Here is a 20,161-nt window from a genome sequence, read left to right as displayed (position 1 = left end):
CCTTCCTTCCTTCCTTCCTTCCTTCCTTCCTTCCTATCTGAAGAGAACCACTTTGTCATGTTAGGATAGAAATAATAGAAAAATTCTCACCTTTCCTATAATGCTGCCTACTTCCTGAACACACAAAGAGAAAAAATAGTTAAATATAATTTTTATACAGGCAAAACATAACCCAAGATGTGGAGAAAAAATTATTATTTATAAAGCTTTGACAAACTGGCTCCCAGCATACATTTATTCATGACTAACCTTTCCGTGCATGAGCAGTCGTAGTGTGAGGGTCACTCCCAAGCCCCCATCTCCGAAGTCCTGCTCACAGTTCATGACGATTGGGGAGTGGCACGCAGGGAGACGCATGAACAAGGCTCATTCGCTGGTCACGTGGGCGAGCGAAGGCCGTGACTCTTTCACTGACTAGCTGATGTCCTTCAGATCTGATCTAAGAGAGAAATGATAATGTCTTTAGCTTTTATTCATGTACAAACATACTTATCATTGGAATTTTTTATTTTCAAGGACACCCTAGACCAAGATGTTTAAAACCCCACTAGCCTGTGTTTTCCTGGGTAAAAACATCATGAAACGAAGTGACTCATTGGTCTCAGTCAGTGTTCTAAATAGCAAAACAAAGAAAACATGCCGTTCAAGTAAGTTATGTGTTGATCTTCATAAGCCAGGAGCTGGTGATAAGAAAATACTAATTGCTAAACTTCATATAGTCAGAGCAAAACTTTATGTAACTTATCACCAAAGTGAGCAAGATAGGAGGTAGATAAAACAATCTAAAAAGCTAATTGCTAAAGAGGTCTTTGGCCATTGCAGCTTTTCTTGTAGTAATAGAATAAATATATACAATACTTGTTATAACGAGCATCATATATGTTTTGTAAATAACCATAAGAAGTAAAAAAGCAGTTTTAATTTTAAAGTATTTTATACTAATGCACATTATGGTGTTTTTGTTAGACCTCCCCAGGGTGCCCTTCAATGACCACTGGTAGATGGTCACTAGCTTCCTCTACAACAACCACCCCCTACAACCTGGTAGGAATCAATACATAGATTTTGTTTAATTACATTTTTTCATTTCCTCCCATAATACTGCACTGCAATAGATGGACTTAGATAGTGAGAGTTGCTGTTTGAATAGGGTAGTATTCATACTAATTGAAGTGAAGTGAACACTGCAAGACCTGCTTAACCCTTATGGTTGTGAAAAATAAATTGTGATTGTTCTACCTGTATTGCACATCTAAAATGTTTAAATCAAAGCTGAAATCAAACAAAGCTATCACATTAATAAGACTTTTAGGCTGGACTATGCAGTTTTAGCCCTGTATGGAAAATTCCTCATTAGATGTAGCTGATGTATTGTTAATGGTGATAATCTTAGCAAAGTCACTAATAAACGATACTATATGTGCAGGATATTGACCAGAGGGACCAGCAAAGTCAGCAGTGTTCCTGTTTGGGGATCCAAACACTCTGTGGGTAGCTTGGGTCGTCAGTGTCATCCGTATCTTTGTAACATGTTTTACTCAGTGAACGGAGCTATTTTTGTCACCATTAATAATATTTTTCTACCAGACCAATGTGGTTTAGATCGATGCAAATCAATATAACTGAATTTGAGATATTTGTGATAAACAGTTTTACATTGTATTGTGTCTGCCTGGTTTTAGTGAGCTAGAGCAAAGTAAATAATCAAACAGAGAAGTCACTTTATGCAGACATGCAAAAAGTATTACAAGCAAACAGTAAATGAGGCATCTGTGCAGATTCCAGAATGACACGGTGGTAGCAGGTCTGTGCTTGTAAGCCGCGTGCCACTCGGCTTAGAGATTAATGTTGGAGTCACCTGGCTGTTTACAGTTACAGCATGATGTGTATAATTAGTTCATGTTCCAGCTGACTGACTGTCTGTCAAAAAGAAATACGATGATAAAGGACAGTAAGCAGAACCTGAAGGCAGATACTTAAAATTAAATTCTTAGATTTAATATTGACTTTAAGTAAGCAATGTCTTAAAATGCAATATAACAGTTCAGTTCTTGCTAGAGTTTATTAGACCGAAGATGAGAAAAAAATACTATCTCAGGCTGATTGGTTAAGTCAGAGGTGCTATAACAGGAATACATTTTGAAAAAAACAACAACAAACTATTTTACACATTTAGCCCTCCAGAAACTAGAGTGAATGCAGATGGACACTTTTGTTGTATTTTTTCTTTGTTTTATCAAATGTAATTTCATGGACAAATTATCTTCTTAAATAGAAAAACTTTCAAAAACACATTTTTGAAAGTCCGATTTTTTTTGTTTCAATTTTCATTTCATTGTGAACAGGGCAACAAACATCCATTTATATTTTATTCAATATCAGACTCAGTCACTCACATTGACATCTTACTTGTGTTGCTGCAAATAAATGTTTTTTTTTCTGAATAAACAAAAATTAAAACATTTGACCGAAAGTTAGAAAAGTGAAAAATTATTTTATAGTACGGCAAACCTCTGGGACCCCATTTGGGCTCTAAAATATTCTTTTTCATAGAAAAGAATGCATGTTTAATTTCTGCTAAGCAGGTAAAAAGAAAAAAATTCAAAAGAGAATCATTTTGCAAAAGAACTGGTTATGCGTGTTTTGAGCTTGCTGATTATGGCCCACAGGTTAGATACGAGTGCATTAAAAGTATTTTAAATGTGTTGCACTTTGTCTTCAGTAGTCTATTCCAGACCAGACCAAGACCAGACCAGACCAGACCAGAGAACGACGACATTCTAATGACATTCCTTGCTTTGAACTCTAATGTTGCACCATCTTATCTTCATAACATGCAGTTTTTATTTTCCAAATCTGATCTAATGAAATATTTGACATCATATTCATACGTCTTTGTTTTCTTTTACAATAAAACAAAGCTAACAGAAACAATAAAAAAAAAAGAAAATCATATTTTCCTGACACTAAGTAGATGGAGATTAAAGCACTCTATCTCTTGTTGGGTGTCAGTAGGACTTCAGCCTATCGTAAAAAAGACTAATTAATGACCAGATGCAAAACACAGAACTGCCAAACTTGGGATTTAAATAGAAACCCCTTTTTTGATTAAGTAATCCTGCATCACCAAGGAGGCTAAAGTAAAACTGTAGTTCTAAATTAATAATCAAACTTCATTTAGCTATTTGTTTTTTGATTATCATGTAAGCATTTAGTTTAGGGCTGCAACTAACGATCATTTTACAAATCGATTAGTCATCCAATAATTTTTTCGATTAATCGATTAATAATCGGATAGCAAAAGGTTCCTTTAAGAAGACTTTTTATGAAATTAAACAAGTTGAAACTAAAACGTTTCCACTTGAGGCAAAATGTTTATATATAAATATTTTGTTTTTACAATGTTTCTATAAATGCTGCTTAAGGGTTGGTTAATTTGTCCCCCAAAGGCATATTTTACGATTTCTAAATCTAATCGATTACTAAATTAATTGAAGCTTATTTCAATAATCAATGAATCACATTTAATCCGATTAGTGTGTTTCAGCCCTAATTTAGACTTTAACCTTCAATGTCTTTCATATACTTTTTAAAAGCAAAAATAACTTATTAATTTTTGTATTTTACTCACATGTCCAGATTGTATTTTTTTTGCATACAAGACCACAGCTTTTTTTTTTTTTTTTCCAGGGTTGCTTTGTAAATCTTTAACCTTCAAAGGAAGCTGATGTGTGGTATTTGTTCTTAGTAGCTCATTCTTAGCTTTAATGTAAACAGCTTATTGACTTTGGATAGGAGTTATCCGAATGAAGAAAACATAAACAGCAAAAGCCTGCAGATAAGCATGGAGCAGGATCACTGGAGGCTTTGGAGGAAATAAAAAAGATTTCTTTCCTAATGTCTGAAAACTGTACTATATTTGCAAAAACAAAAATCCAATCTTTCCTCAAAATATAAAGATTTTACTCTAGATTACTGTGTTTCAACTCATAAGCTTGAGGTATTGTCAAGCTATGTGTTTATAGTTCTTTGACAAGAGTAGCTAAGCTTAAACTCCAACTAGTATTTTATAACCCAGAGCTACTTTGCTGTCATAACAAAGACACTTTCCAAATGTTTTATTAAATAATTGAATAATACAATACAGTATCACATAATTTGATAAAAAGAGTCCAGAGCTGATGGTGGAATCTTTCATTAACACGGATCCTTTGAACCATATATAATAGTTTTCTCTCAGAATCACTGAACTGCTTGTTTGTCTGCCAAATGCATTCCAATCAGCCTACAGCTCGACTGTATCCCAGCCTACTGCTGCAGTCCTGCTGAATGTCAGCCTTTTTTTTTATAAAGCTCCAAGCCATCTATTGAGCAATGTGAAAACATCACATTTAATAAATAGCTGTTATTTTAGATATGAGATTCAGTTCCCAAGAGATGTGTGTGTGGGCAGGTTTATTGTTTTCAGTTAGTGCAGCAAGGCCACCACTACGTGGCTGATTTATTTAGCTTGTGTGCAAGCATCTCTCTTAAGATGTGACAGAGCCTGACACTTTCTGTAAGCTTTATATTCCCACCATGGTCATGCAACAAAACGACATGCCAGCCCATCACAATGTGGCTTTGCAGCAGAAATCTGTGGTGATGTTAGCCAGAGAGAATTTCTGCGGATTATTTTACTCAATCAGCACTTTGAGGAATATATTCTTACATTTCCCCATAAATATGAAACAAAATCTGAATGTCTGACTCAAGATAAGAGTTTTTTGACTGTTAGCAACTAATGCATGGTCATGTGATCACTGCTCTAAGCGTGATCGATGCCTCCTACACGCGTGTTATCACAGAGCACATTTGCGCAGCCTCTGGGCTAACGCAATTACATTTAGGCACGGAAAGGCATGGCTAAAATGTTAGTGCTTTATTGTATTAGGAGTTAATGGTTGGAGGGATCATTATGTGCATCTCTGTGGGTTGATAACAAGGCATGTGCTTTGTGTCTCTGTGAGGGTGGTGAGCCTCTGAACTCCTCATTTCCAGAATCCCAAGCAGCAGCGTTCCAGGATGAACAGAACCTCTCTGTTCTAAATTAGAGCCAGTAACTCAGAACAGAAAATTAGTGAAGAGCAGACCCTGGCACAGGCAGCCAAAACGAAGACAAGAGAGGAGAAGGCAGAGGGCTTATCCTCAATTCAGTCCCTTATTCACAGAGTATATAACCCTTTTGTTGCCCCAACTGACTGAACACATTAAATATGAGCTTCAGTTCGGGAGCCATCTGCTAAACTGTGAATTAAGCACGACTGTGAAATGAGAGAACAAAACGACAGGATCCTTCATTCTGTTGCTGGCAAAGTTACCCTAAAAATGCAATAAAATTAGATATCAACACATTGTATTCTACACAGGACACAGGATGAACCAATCAGAGCTCAGCTTCATGGCTAAAATTGATGAGCTCTGATGAAGTAATAAAATGAGAATTAAAAAGTGTTGTTTCCAACAGCTGGAAACAACTGTGGCTGCTACTGTAGTGGAAGTAACAGGATAGCAGCGATGTGCTTAATCTTTGTTACTTTAAAATTCAGACTGTTTATCGTAAGACTAAAATTTATACTAAGGTGGTTTTAATGACTTTTAGAGCCAATAATGGTCTTAGTCCCATATATTTCTCTGATTAAACAGCGTGTATAGAATGAGCTCTCCAGATCCCTCCGGTCTTCAAAAGCTATATGATGATTCCCAAAATAAGAGATAAAAACACTGATTGATCATTTCCTTACTGCCTGTGGAAAAGCCTTGCTGAGGACTTGAGAGCAAGATAGACCATTAAAGTTTTAAGACATGGTTTAGCCTTAAGTTAATATTCACTGGTAATTTGATTTCACAAAAGCTTAACTAAATTATGCTACTGCAACAGGGTATTTACATACACCACATAAAATCTGATTTTGCTTCTTTTGTTTTGGGTAAGTTAGGATTACCAGACCTTTTTGTCTTTTTATGTTCTCAGTATTAAATAAAATCATCTTTTAAACTGTCTGATTTGGGTCAAATGGTTTAGGTATCCTTTTACAGGCTTTGGCACTTATACCTATATATATCTATCTATCTATATATATATATATACATGCTGTAGCTAAATAAATGAAAAAGGGCTTAAGAACAAATAATACAGAGACAGTTTTGCAATGATGGTTTGAAATAAGGGTGAGGTCAAATGAACCCAATAATTAACGTCCATTTCCTAAATTACGCCTTTAAGATTTAATAATGACGAAAAAGTTCCTCAAACTTATTTTTTCCTTTTTCTTACTGCTTTTATGAGAGTCTAAACATTATCAAAAGATCATTTTTGTTTAGAGCATTTTTGATTATTTTGTGATTCTAACAATGCTAAGTCATTGATTGTTGACTCTGTAAAAGTGAACAGGGCAACAAACAGCTATTGATATTTTATTCAATGACAGACTCGGGTCAATCTCCACAGTGGTCTTCCTGGTCTCTGTGCTCCGGGATAGCCGCTGGTGGACTGGGTCTTAGGTCCTCTCCCTCAGGTTTGCAGTTCTACAGATACAGCCGTTGATTGTATGTTTTTATAATTTTTTTTGTCTTTCTCTTCCCCTGTCCGCCTGTCATGTTTGGCATTACTAATCTTACTTCTGTAATAAAAATAAATCTTAACTAAACAATAAGAAATAAAATATTTTTAATGAAAATCTAGTTCAGTAAAACTATACAATGTAATGCATTTATTTCTGACAGACTTAAAATGAGTTCCAATACTTCTTATGGCTTGATTAATTGACACAATTGCCAAACATTCAGAATGTAGGCATTGCAAACTAATCTGATTTAATCACCGTGCCACTTAATAATGTTGTCTTTTGCACCTAACTTACATCAAACCTATCGTAGATTAAATCAGAAACTATACATCCTTTGACAACCACAAGCAATACTTTCCTTTTCATCATGTTTTCAGGATCTTTGGCTCTAGAGAGGCTGCTGAGTTTTAAAGTATTTCAACAAAGTGACTAGCGTAGAGAGTTTATCACCTGTTCTAAGACAACAGCATTCCTCAAAGAATTGGGAGACAGATGGCTACAGTCTCGATAAAGACATAAGGAAGGAATAAGGACATGCATCCCCTCAGTAGTGATTGGCAGAGACAAGTTCTACTGTCTGAATAGATTACATGAGGCGGGCAGACGACCCACTGGATGAACAGAAAAAAGACAGAGAAAGAGGCGGCCCTCTTAGGTGGATACGTATGGAGCAGGAGGTGAGAGGGTGCCGATGTGTGTACATACACACACAGCAAACGCCAAATATTACAACCATTCACACATATGACCCCCCCACGATACACACCCATACATACCGCAAAATGTACTGCCCCACAAATTCACATGCAGCTGCTGAGATGAAAGGATCCAGAACATATAGAGCGCATACATGGACAGAGAAAAGATGAAGCAAAAAAACATGAAGCTTAAACACAAGTGCAAACAAGCTTTGATCTGCTGAGAAAAGTTCTTCAGGAAGAATAGACGCATCACTCTGTCGTGATCCAATTCGAGTAACAGCAAAAGCTCGTGCACACCCAGTGACACAATGACAGATGTCCTCAGATGGCCGTGAAAAAAAGGAGGCGAGGAATGAGCCGACCTCAAGGCTGCTCTTCAACCAGCTCTTCATCAGCGTTCTCTAAATTTTAATGAGATGCTTAGGGATTACACACATCAGGACAAGAGTTCTGTAAACTATATACATGAATATGATTTGTTTTTGTATATTACCATGACCACACACCGGAGGGAAACACTGCCAGAGAGTATATGACTCTGCAGTAACAGTATAGTACCTTTCAAAACTCCTTATACACTGCAGTTTTCCCCATTACAACCACAAAAGTCTAAAGATAATATATTTTATGTAATATATATATGAAATAGTTTATGCAAATAAAAAAGGCATTTGTGCTTATCTGTTAGCTGAAAATAAAACTTAGAGCAACCATTGTCTTCATAAAGCACATATTTGCTGTAGAGAGTCCACTAAAGTATAATTTAATCTGTAAATATAGCTTTTCCCTGAAGGTTTCATAGAGAACAGTAGTTCAACATTAGAACAAACTGCAAACAAATTAACTACAAACCAACACATCACCTTCCACCTGAACTGACTTGGTAGACATTCATAGCCCGACATGCAGAACAAATGGACTGCTTATCACTCTGAACACACCAATGTGATCACAATACAGTTTACATAAATTTTTTATTAAATATCAAATTCTCATTTACTATATTTTAATTGATTCTATCACAAATTAAATAAACATCACATGATGCATATTAATTAGTATAAAGCATGTTTATTTAAAATACATATTTTCAGGTTTAGATATTTAAAAGAATGAACTAAACTTTCACAAAATTTATACTACTGAGTGTATTTATTTAAAAATATATAACATTAATTGTTTGTAATCGCATAAATGTAGAGTGATTATTATGCAATTGAAACTCATAAACTTTATGTATTTTAAACAAAAACACTCATTAGTATTTATCATTAGTAGGTATAGTGTATTAATTCTAAATACATAAACCTGATAATTATGTACTCTAAATAAATAGGCTACATTAAACAAATGAATATAATTTATTTAACAGGTCTGTGTTAAAATAATGTATATGTAAATGTAACAATTATTTGGTTATGTTAATTTGTTATGTTATGTAATAAAAATTTTATAAAAAATATTTTTGTGAGTGTAATGCTGTTTTGATGCTGTTCTATGGCACTGGGAAACAGTTCAGAATAGAAAAATGAGAAGACTTTAAGGGATGTAAATATTATGTGAAGCACTGTTCACCCAGTTCTCCTTGACATAAATTCCCAAACTGCACCACTGAGCTTTTTTCTCTACTAAAATAAGCTGTATTGTTTTAAATGTTTCATTGTTCCAATTACTAAAGCTGTATTGTTAGATCTTCATAAAATAGTCTTCTTGGAGAATGAAACTAAATCTCATCATTGACACACAAACCTTTCAGAGAAGACAAGCACAAAGCCTACATACAAAAACCCACAAATATATGTAAATATATTGTTCTTCTTCTGTTGAACACAAAGGGTAAGATGCATATTTTTAAGAAGTGTCAATTACTATATCTTTATAACCCACAAGCACTCCATTTAATAATGAAGAGGTTACTACACAGCAGCTTCAACTCCCCAACCTCTCAACTAAGACGAGATAAAACATCAAGGTTTTAGTTGTGAAACAGGAAAGAATTCAGATTAAAGAGCACAGTTTTATCTTTAGGCATGTCGGTCTGCGCTCTGTCACATATAATGAGACAGGTCGGCCTCTGCACCGAGGGGACCGCCCTCTCCTATCAGCCCCCAGCTTCATCTGTTGTTAAAGCGTAACCATGTCAGCCTACAGTGCAAGTCGCCTGTCAACTGAAGGGGCTCTGAAGGGTGTTATCAGACCTCCTGTGTCTGTTGCTCCTGCAGCCGGACAGCAACCCGGGGAAGCCTAACAGTTGCTGTTGCCACAGTTCCTAAATGTGAGAGGAGAGTCACAGGACTCACAATCAGGAGTCAATGCTTTAAACAGCACTAAAATATATGAATAAAACTAATAAACTTCATTTCTTCTTTTTACTTTCTCAAAATAAGAATTTCCTTCCTTCCTTCCTTCCTTCCTTCCTTCCTTCCTTCCTTCCTTCCTTCCTTCCTTCCTTCCTTCTTTGGCTAAGGTTAATGTTGGATTATGTTTGTGCTACATTTATAATTTTTGTTTTAACCCCATTCAGAAATGTTAGAATATTGTTAAAGTTTTTGTTGCTCTATGTTTTTGTTAACCAACCATCCATGGCTGTAAGATACAGAATGGTCCACACTTATTAGACCCCTTAGTGAGATGTGATGAAAACCTATAAAACAAATATTTGTCTGAGGGAATCCAGGATATCACTTAGCTGCAGATTTTTTCAACTTCCACCTTATCCTCCTCACTATCTGTGCTGCCAGGTAATTATAACTCCACTCTTGTTTGTCACACATATTGTTTTAAATGTTGTTCTAAATAAGATATTGATATCTGATGGAAAGGAGATATTTTCTTTTTAAATTAGCCTAACTTATCGAGCTTCCTATTTATCAAAGTAATTCCATTCCTGCCATTACTGCTTGTGCTTCACAGGTTTCGACTTTAGTTTCCTAATTCCTTTATTTTCTGTTAGATCAAAAATTATACCTTAATGAAATTACTTGCATTACAATTCCTACTATTTGATGTTATAGTCATCAGAATTAAAAAAAAAAAATTCTGATTTTTTGATCTATCAGAATCACCCATAGGTATCAAGAGAAAATATCCGAATGGTCCATCTCTAATTATGAGAGCAGCATTTCACTATGCAGCGGTTGCATGCCAAAATGTTGTCACAGATTAAGAATATACTGGCAAAGGTGTTTTAAATGCAGAAGAAACCGCACATTACATCGTCTTTAAAACATGGAGCAGAGCAGGATGGCTTGAGGCTACCAGAGGTCCCAGGTCACGGATGTTTATTGATTAAATGACAAAAACCAGGAGCAGCTGGTGGAAATCTGTCAGCTCATATTCAGCCATATGTTGTAAAGCTGATTGGATGACACTTTACTATACAGATGTGCAAAATTAAAAGCTTTAAAAGCTAAAAACTACGTCCTTAAAGAGAAGAAAATAGTCTCTGTAGATAGGACTAAAGACCTACAAAGGACGAAAAAGCAGCTGCAACAAAAGGCCTATTAAAGCATCCCAAAGAGAGAAAAGTCATTCTTCAATAATTAATCAAAGGACATCAAATCTCCTTAGATTTCATGATGTCAGTGCCAGCAAAGAAATTCTTGTAAAGTATTTAAATTGTTTTTTTCTTTATAATGTTGATTAAAGCCCCTGAAATTAGTGGCTTCTAAAGAACTCAAATTCATATATCTGCAATTAAGTGTTAAAACCGCTGGGTAAAAACCGAGTCTTCTATCCATGCTTGTTATATAGAAAAATTGATTGTTCAAGAACTAATTGCCTTCTAGCATGAAATCATACAGCTTCTTTTTTTTTTCTTTCGATTTTCCACATCAGATTTAAACAATAAAATTTTTGAATGTATGTTGCTGTTGCTCAGGATAAGAAAACTGCTGCACCTAATGCAATAATCTATGCCCCTTTTAATACAGATAAACCATGTTTACCTAGACTGTATGAAATAAAAAAACACATGATCTTTATTTTTCTTAATGTTTGACAATACATTGAAGACCTCACATGTGCTGCTTGTTTGTGTGATATCATAACAAATCCAAGAACAATCTGGCAAGATATGATTCATGAGAAAGATTAGTGGCCAACACCAGTGGTTCATTCTGGGCAGAATTTCCAGATGTCCCATGATAAAACATTCAGCTATTCAAAAACTTCTAAACAAGTATAAAGAGCAATGGAACGTTTATATAATTTAGCGAAAAGGCAGATTCAGTGTCCTAGAGATTAACTTGTGTTATGAAATATATCATGGATAAAGCTGATGAGAGAGAAATATTATACTCAGTAAAACAAGCTCTGTACCAACAGGGGCTGAAAGGGTACCATTACATTTTTTGAAGTTTGCAAGGAGCAGGAGTGGGCCAAAAAAAATCATGATGTTTAATAAATTCGATCGCATTTTTTTTTATTTACGTACACTGAATAGAGAAAGTGTTTTTTTTTTTTTTTACTGCTCTGTGAATTAGCAAACAGGAGTCAGTTTTTAGTAATGTTGACCCCCAAAAATACATATAATATTAATTCAGTTTACTATAGTCATTTCAACATATAAAGTGAAGTTTCAATGATATTTAATTGTTTAATAAACAATTTTAAAATTAACTTTAATTTAACTGTGCATTAAAATTGCAGTAGTATATTTCATATTGAAATCATGTATAAGAGAAACAAACTTTTTTATGGTATATTCCTTTATTTCCGGTAAGATTCATATTTATGTATCCAATATATACAGTACTTTGATATAATTTTGCTGTCCATACACCTCAGGCATCACATCATGATTGTAAAAAAAGAAAAAAGAAAAAATCTTTGTGTCTAACGACCCTCCAGGTAGTCCCAACCCCCACATTGGAACCTCCTAATAAAATATAATCATTTAAAATTCACTGTCTTACATTAAAAGAACAACTGAATGGTATTATAAGTAACCGGGCCTGACTCTGACTATATGACTGGATTGTTTTGGATTGACTAGGATCTATTCGATTATACATTTCTTCTTAACCGGTTGAGAATTTAGTCTTTTGTTTTGGAATTAGCCCTGAGATGATATTTGAAGTGATGTTGACTTTAACTATAATGTCATTAAGTGGATCAGGAATAAACATTACCACTCAACATAGCATAAACTGATGTGTTGAAGTCTTAATGCTCATGTGAAGGTGTGAGAGAGGCCATCCTGTCTGGTTAAACCTGACGAAAAGCTAAGAGACTTATTTTCTTTGTCAAGCCACAAAAAAGAAACTAATTTAGATCATTTCCTTGTTTGAGCCTATCAATAATCAAATACCTTTAAAAGAATATCGATTGGGTCCTAATGTTGTTTTTGTGGAAGATGCCATCTTCTGATTAGGTAAATCCATCCTCCTATCTGTTGTTTCTTGGGTTGAAACAACTGGAGAATATGTGGATAATGAACCTTGCACAGCCTTGTTTCTGACTCGTCAATTGTTATCTCCCAAGTGGCTCCTGGTTCCAGACGCAGTGACACAGTCTGAGCCTGAATTACTCCTGGCTTTAGATTTAGTGTAGGTGGACTGGGGCTCAAGATTCTACAACAGTTGTCAAACTGCTGTGGATTAAAAGTTATGCTATGAGCAGAGGCTTTTGTGATGTTAAAGCAATTGCCTGTTTTTAAATCAAGTGTTGCTATAGCTTTTCATAAGTGTTTGTTCTACAATCTGACCCCTTCTTTCACAAAATAGTATACTCGATTATCATAGAGCCTCTAGCAGTCTCCCTTTTTTATTTCTTGAACTGCAGAAAATACTGTAATGCTGAAAATTAGCTCTAGCTTTTCTCCCATCGCTTTTACTGGATGAAGGTCACTCCCTATATCTGCAAAATGACTTTTCTTTCTCCTCTTTCATCCTGCTTTTCTCCCATCCTCCACACCAGGGCATGAGTCAGAGAATCTGACACCTCAGGAGGAGAGAGGAGAGCAGAGGAGATGGAGATGAGAAAAAGGGGAACCAAATGGAGAGGCAAAAATAAGGAGGGATGGAGATAGTTGGAGGGAGAGGAGACAAGCTGATCAATATATTTTAGAAACAAGGAGCAGCAGACGATCTGGTCTGGCTCTGCTTCCTTGACACGTAAGATACTGTATAAAACATGGCAATTAGATTTGCCAATGAACAATGGGTGCTAGTCCTCATTTTCTTCATACTTATTCAAACTCTATGTTTTATTTGGCTTAAAATGCTACTATTTCAAGCACTTTTCACTCTGAAGTATGAAGAATTGGTGGTTTGGCACTTGTGATAAAACACTGCCATGCACGTGGGGCTGAAACTACATATTATATAAGCTCCAAAACAAACTGAGCTCAAACCCAAAAATAGTGCAGTCCCTGTTAAATATTTCAGGGCCTCGCCAGCTGAGGGGGGGGATAAAAAGCTTTTTTTGCCCCCTTAGTTGCAACAGAAACACATACACGTGCCTGCATACACACACATGCAGATGGCCAACTGAAAAGAAAAAAAAAAAACTCTATTTAGCATACTGAGGAGCAAAGCGGATTACTGTCGCCAAAGCAGTCTTTTAGTTCTCTTGCCTTATAAGACTTTAAGTGTGGACTTTCTAAGCCTGTACATATCACTACTTCCTTTCTGTTTTCCGTGCCAGAGCCGGCCCATAATGATATGGGGCTATAAGTAGAATTTGATCTGAGCCCCAAAAATGGTTACCATCCATCCGATTAATGTTAATTTTCCAAATTAACCTTGTTAATATCACTTTCAGTTTTTTCCCCTTAAATGTTTATATGTTTACTGAATTTACCTTTGAATTTTATGGTTTAATATATTGCTGTCAGACTTTTCTATATTAAACACAATTTAATGAACATATAAGCCAGGCTGTCACTTTTTGATTTGGAAAAACAGTTTGTGAATCAGTTGTGAGCTGCAATTACAACACACCATGGGTTGAAAATTAAATAATGTAATAATTTTTCAGTAAATCAAGAGTGAAACTGATTGTTTCTGAAACATACTGTATTTATGGACTTATCATTTGGGTGACCCCCTTGGTGAACAAATAGGGGTGAGTATTGTCATGTGTGCTGCAACACGACACATGTCACAATACTTGGGTCACAATACGATATTATCACAATATTGTAATATCACTATATTGTGATATTTTCGCCAGCTATCAAAATTAAATGTATAGATAAAAAAGCAAGTGCTGTATATGTTCATCAGAAGGTATTGATCATTTAGTTATTTTGGTATCCATGTTGTTTGGGGTTTGAATCAGTCCACTGTGACTGCCTCAACTACAGATATTTGCAACAAAGCAGAAGAGGTCCACAGCACTTTTTACCAGAGTGGTGGTGCAAAGCCCATTTTCACTCATTGTTTTACATAAAATATTTTCTTAAAAAAAAAAAATGATACTAGGAAATAAGAGATTGATATTATATCAGACAGCTGGAAATCGCAATATAACGCCAAATTGATTTTTCCCAGACTCTTAGTAACTAATAGAGCATTGAATTCTAATTTTTCTTTGATCAACTGATTTTTAAATGGTAAGTAAAAGAAATAATGGATACTGATAGAGTTCACTTTCTTAAGTACTACTGAGAATGGCACAATATCAAAAGAAATAAACACTTTAAGGATGTTGCAAGAGTTAATATTCAGTAAAATCCGCTACATTTCTTTCTGTTAGACCACTGTAAATATGTAAACAGCATGCCGCAGCCTAATGAAAGCAGTACCATATTAGAATTTTATTGATGCTCAGATTAAAATGTATGATAGTGATGGTTTTAAATGTTTTAAATTTTTATCTAGCATTGCTTAACATAAGAGCAACCTCTATGTAGCTTATAGATGGCATACTTTTTTATGTGTTGAAAATTCTTTAAACACTCTTAACTTTCCAAAACTGTAGATGTTTTGAAAAATTGGCTAAAAGGAAATAATAATTTCCTCATATAGTAATAAGCTTTTGTTGCTGCTCCTTTATTGAGGCAGAAGCAGAGCATTTTCTATTGGGGTGACCAGACAAGGGTCAATGTTGACTCTGGTGTAACCAAAAACAGAAAGGCAACACAACCTGTTGGGGTCAATCTACACTATACCAACACAATATAAAGGAGCACAATATGTATTTTACAAATCAAACAATGAAGAGAAGCTAGTTTTCCCTAAAGCCTTTGTTTACACAACCAATGCCTTCTAAAATAAGGTATAGTAAATTATCTTTGATTTCATTAGAAATCATCTTATCTATCATCTTATCTATCGGTTGTTCCACATGCAAGAGAAGGCAAGTTTATTTGTATAGCAAAATTCAGTACAAGGAAATGTAAAGTGCTTAACACGAATTAAACAATAAAACTTAAAGCAGAATAAAAGCAAATGAAGATAAAAGTAGAATCAAAGCTGGTAGTAAAAAAACAAAAACAAAATACAGTTAAATACCTCAGTTAACAGTTTATCTTTAACAGTCATAGGTAGCTCTAAGAACATGGGTTTTGAACTTTAACTCTTTTTTAACTCATGCTTCTCCATGTTTGGTTTTAGCTCTGGGTGGACAGAGTAGACCTGAACTAGAAGACTTAACATGCCAGTCTGTGTTGTGCTCAACAAAGGCCAGTGTGCACTCCTGGCACCTATGCAGTCTTCTAGGGTTTAGCTCCAGTGAGCTTCAGTCTCACGTTCATTCATTGCAGCTACAGTGTTTTCAACAAATGCTTTCTTACAATTCATGAAAAGAAAACAAAGGCCTCAGAAGAAAGAAGTAAGATCAGAGTTTACTAAGGAGGTTTTCTCACTTGACGGTATAACAGAAGGTAGGGTGGTCTTGTGCATGCACAGTTCTAGAAAAACTGTCAAACATGCCTTTAATTAAAATCTGTTATGTATCTTTATTTACATAGGAGATTATAAGAATTGCATAGACTTTTCTTCTTACCGATAATATACATAAATGTATCCCAAAAACAGTATTGATTTTGTATTTATCATCCTTAATTAGAATATTGAAGTGGAAAAATAATTACTGCATTCCTGGTGTCAGTTTATGATTGATATACAAACAATTAAAATGTCAAATTAGGAAATTTCACTTCAGAGAGTCACTACTGCCACCCTGATTTAGAGGGGAACTGCAATTGATTACATCCGCATGAAGCACCATATCACCGGCTAGGGCTGGCCCCCCACCTAGCTCCGTCCCTGCATCTTTAGAGTTCCAGATTTCTGATAGTGCATCTACTTTAATGATTTAATATGAATATTAGATATATTAAATATTTTTTGTTTGACAAGATTTTTATTGCTGACAGCTTAAACTTTCACAGTCCTTTGACATAGAGTGAAACAAAAAAGAACTATAACATTTTTGATGGATACTAAAAGTAGACTCGTTTTTCAGAAATATAACTAACAAAAAGTGTGAATAGTGAGGACCTCAATGCCATACACAGCACAGTGTTTGCTCATGACTAATGAAAGCAGTTCTTTCGAGTTCTGAACTAAATAAATCACGCTCATGAGACTCTTTGAGAAACAAAACAGCAGAGTCACGCGGCCTGCTCGGTCAATCCGTAGAGTTCAACACAGTGCTATCTTTTCATAGCCGGGACAGCCTGAAGCTCTGACAGCAACAGGGGCTGTGTTCAGACGAGAGTCACATTGTGCCTCAGAAAAATGAATCTCTTGTTGTTTATGTGTATTCAAGCTATAGTTATAAATCAACAAGTCTTCACAGTAAAACGTAAGGACAGAGTAAGCGAACAGTTTCAAAAACTGTGTAGATGGTTTAGCAAAGTCTAAAGAGTTATTAGATCTACTATAATGAAACTTGCTCGCAATAATTGCCTGAACTCTGGTTAATACCCGGGAGAGAGTTTGTTGAAATCCTGCTGAGTGAAATTAATTTGTATCATAACAAAACTCTTTAATAACGGCATTGAATTTAATATCTTGGATTAAATGATCATCCTAATTTATCTTTTAAATTGCACAAATAACAGAGAAAAATGTAATTGTAAACATTTTTGGACAGTTGGGTGATCCAAACCTAATAATATGAAGGGAATCTTCTAAATTATGCAGCACAATAGGTACATATCTGTAATTTCAGCGTCCCTTTGGAATTGAGTGAAAAATTCTGCTCATGGCTGCTTTTACTTGATGGCTTCAAACTGAAACTGTGCCCCTTCTGTTTCACTCAGCTAGAACAGCATCTTAGTAGATGAGAGGGATTATTGGCAGTTTCCAGACGCTGGAGCAGCACATGTCAGGATCTGGCCTCCGTTATTTATGAAGCCTCTCAGCCCCCAGCCTCTCTCTGCAGCACAGATGCAGGTGGGCTTTCATTATTGAAGATGTTCTTCCACTTCTTATTAGATCTCAACCTCTCAGAGTGCATTAAGGAATTGCATCTGGACAGAGAGGCAGCAATACATGATGGTCTGATATTGTACCCCCTGGAGTTCCTCTAAAATACAGTTCTGCCACACATCAGCTAAATTGTTTGTTCTATTCAGTTTCCAGGAATAGGCTAAGTATTGTGTTTGCACTCCAGCAGATGCCCTTTTAACCGCATACAACCACAGAATAAAACCCTGTTCTATATTGATTTCTCCAGAGTTTTCAAAAGGAAAAATCTGAAATGAGCTATACAATTTATTTAGTAAAAAGACCACTTTACATATTTTATAGATAAACTGTTATATGACAGTTGCATAATTGCCACATATACTCCATTAACAACCATTGTTTGCATTCATGCAAGAACCACAGTCAGGTTTTTTTTTCAATCAATTGTTTTAACTTAGAAGTTGAGATGTAGCTTCTTTTATTTCACATCTGATTTAAGTGTGCAAAGACAAAATTAACATAAGTACAAGTAAAAATAGGACTGTTGAATATAGACTGAGAATTGGCTTCTGAGTGCAATCTGGAAATTTTCCTCTTAACTATATCTACATTATTTATTAGGTAATTGCTTTGATATGATAATGTAATCCCATTTAACAGCAGAGCTCTGTAATCCAGCTTTCTGTCAATTACAAACGCAAACTACCACTAGTTAAAATATACATAATCGACTAGAGATCAGGTTTGATCAATCTGGACACAGCTGTTATTTAGTTTGAAGGGAGAACAAAGGAAAACCCTATGATTTAATTCTCCTAAATCTCCTTATTTAGACAACTCATTCCCAAAACCTTTACGTTTTCACTCTATTTCTGGATTTATGTTTTATTGAAAAAAATCATTGCTTTACCTTACATAACTTTTCTAAGTTAAAAATGTACTTTGGATTTATTTATAAAGTTTGATAGTGTTCTATCGTTATTCGTAGTTGTTAAGGGTAGCATCAGCAGATTAGAGCAAAATAGAAATTAAAAACTCAGCCACTTAATCAGTTTATCTCTGGTGACTGCTTTAAATTCAACCCAATAAGAACAAGACCAGTTTGCTATGGATGGATCTGGTAAGAAAATAGAACTACAGTGTCTGATTCCTGTCTGATAATAAAAGTAAAGAACAGGTGTCTGACCAAATGGCATTAGCACTTAGATTGTGCTTTAATTCTTCTCTACTTAACATAAAGTCTGTGGCTCTATCCAATGCAACCTATGGTGCAATTAAGCATCCTGGTGAATAATGGTGCTGTCACACACAGTCGCTGCCTCAGCACCAAGCAGGCGCCCACTGTACTATACTTGTTGAGAATAGTCTTTGTGCTCAGGACTGGCCTCTTCTTCTGTGGGCTCCCATTTTATTACCTTAAAACCGCTTTTATTACCTTAAAAACTTCTAAACACCCAAACACATCAAAAGAAACCAATTGCCCTCCATCTGAATACTTTCTGTTTATGCTGGGTTTACCACATCAGTGTCTGAAAATATGAATAGAAATAAAATACACTACGCTGGTTTGCTTGATGGGTTTAGATCAACATAAGTTTCTCATTTCATTATTAAAGAAAACATCTTTTAGCAAATAAGAAAGGATCAAAAACGTCACTTTTCACAAGAGCGAATCAGGCTCTTAAAATTGTCCACTTACGCTTTCTCATGGAAGAGGTCGCAGGCTTCAGCCTCAACTGAACTATTCCCTTGGATCTGCGTTTATCGGTCTTTGTATCCTCATATAGTCCGGTGACTCTGGGTGCAGAGCGGACTGCGCTCCCGGTGTGTCAGCAGACTAGTGCAGGGCGCAGCTCTCTCTCTCTCTCTCTCTCTCTCTCTCTCTCTCTCTCCCTCTCCCTCTCTCTCTCTATCACATACAAACACTAATACACAGATATGCGATCAACTAACATCAGGAGTCTAGGGGGAAAAAGGATCTCCTTGCTCAGCTTCTTCCTGCCCTCTACTCTGTTAGACTGCCCCTCCCTACCGGGGAACTGGTGAGGTGTGTGATTCCTCCTGTCCCCGCAGCAGAGGCGTAACTAGAAAATCCTAATAGGGGTGGCCGGTCAATAACCAATGCACATTGAGGGGTGGCCGACAGGCGCCAGAACCTCAGGGTCAATCTACACTGTTCCAACAGGAACAACCACAACATCCATGTTTTCTAAAGAAAGACTTACTATACTTTCCTACAGCGTTTGCTAACAAATAGACGCAGATATTTAAACACCCAAAATTCTTTCAGGTTTGTGTTTTCTTTTACATTGTCATTACTCACTTTTATCAAAAGTCAATCAGCAAAAAATATATATAGATATATATTTACATGTACTAATATCCATATTTAATGAATGTTTAAGTTATTATTAAAGTAGTTATTTATCTCCAATTTCACTGAAAACTCCTAGATGACTTGCAGAGACATATAATTTAATCTTTACTC

General features: G+C 35.6%; 1 protein-coding gene across 2 annotated transcripts in view; it reads right to left on the bottom strand.

Moving 5' to 3' along the window:
• LOC107090405 (poly(rC)-binding protein 4-like) overlaps positions 1-19,573 on the bottom strand; it is a 51,941-nt gene extending 32,368 nt beyond the window's left edge. The window contains exons 1-3 of one of the 2 annotated variants that reach the window (XM_015383768.1): positions 19,373-19,573; positions 250-439; positions 91-114 (exon numbers count right to left, since the gene is read on the bottom strand). In XM_015383768.1, the coding sequence (XP_015239254.1) occupies positions 91-114; positions 250-357 (132 nt within the window). In that variant the 5' untranslated portion in view covers positions 358-439; positions 19,373-19,573. The remainder of the gene's footprint in view (positions 1-90; positions 115-249; positions 440-19,372) is intronic. The other variant, XM_015383769.1, reaches the window with a different exon arrangement.
• Between the last annotated feature and the right edge of the window lie 588 nt (positions 19,574-20,161).

Source organism: Cyprinodon variegatus, unplaced genomic scaffold, assembly GCF_000732505.1.
Source record: "Cyprinodon variegatus isolate N-32 unplaced genomic scaffold, C_variegatus-1.0 Scaffold293, whole genome shotgun sequence".
Taxonomy (NCBI): domain Eukaryota; kingdom Metazoa; phylum Chordata; class Actinopteri; order Cyprinodontiformes; family Cyprinodontidae; genus Cyprinodon; species Cyprinodon variegatus.
The sequence above is the reverse complement of the archived record's forward strand: the minus strand, read 5'-3'. Positions and strand labels throughout refer to the sequence as shown.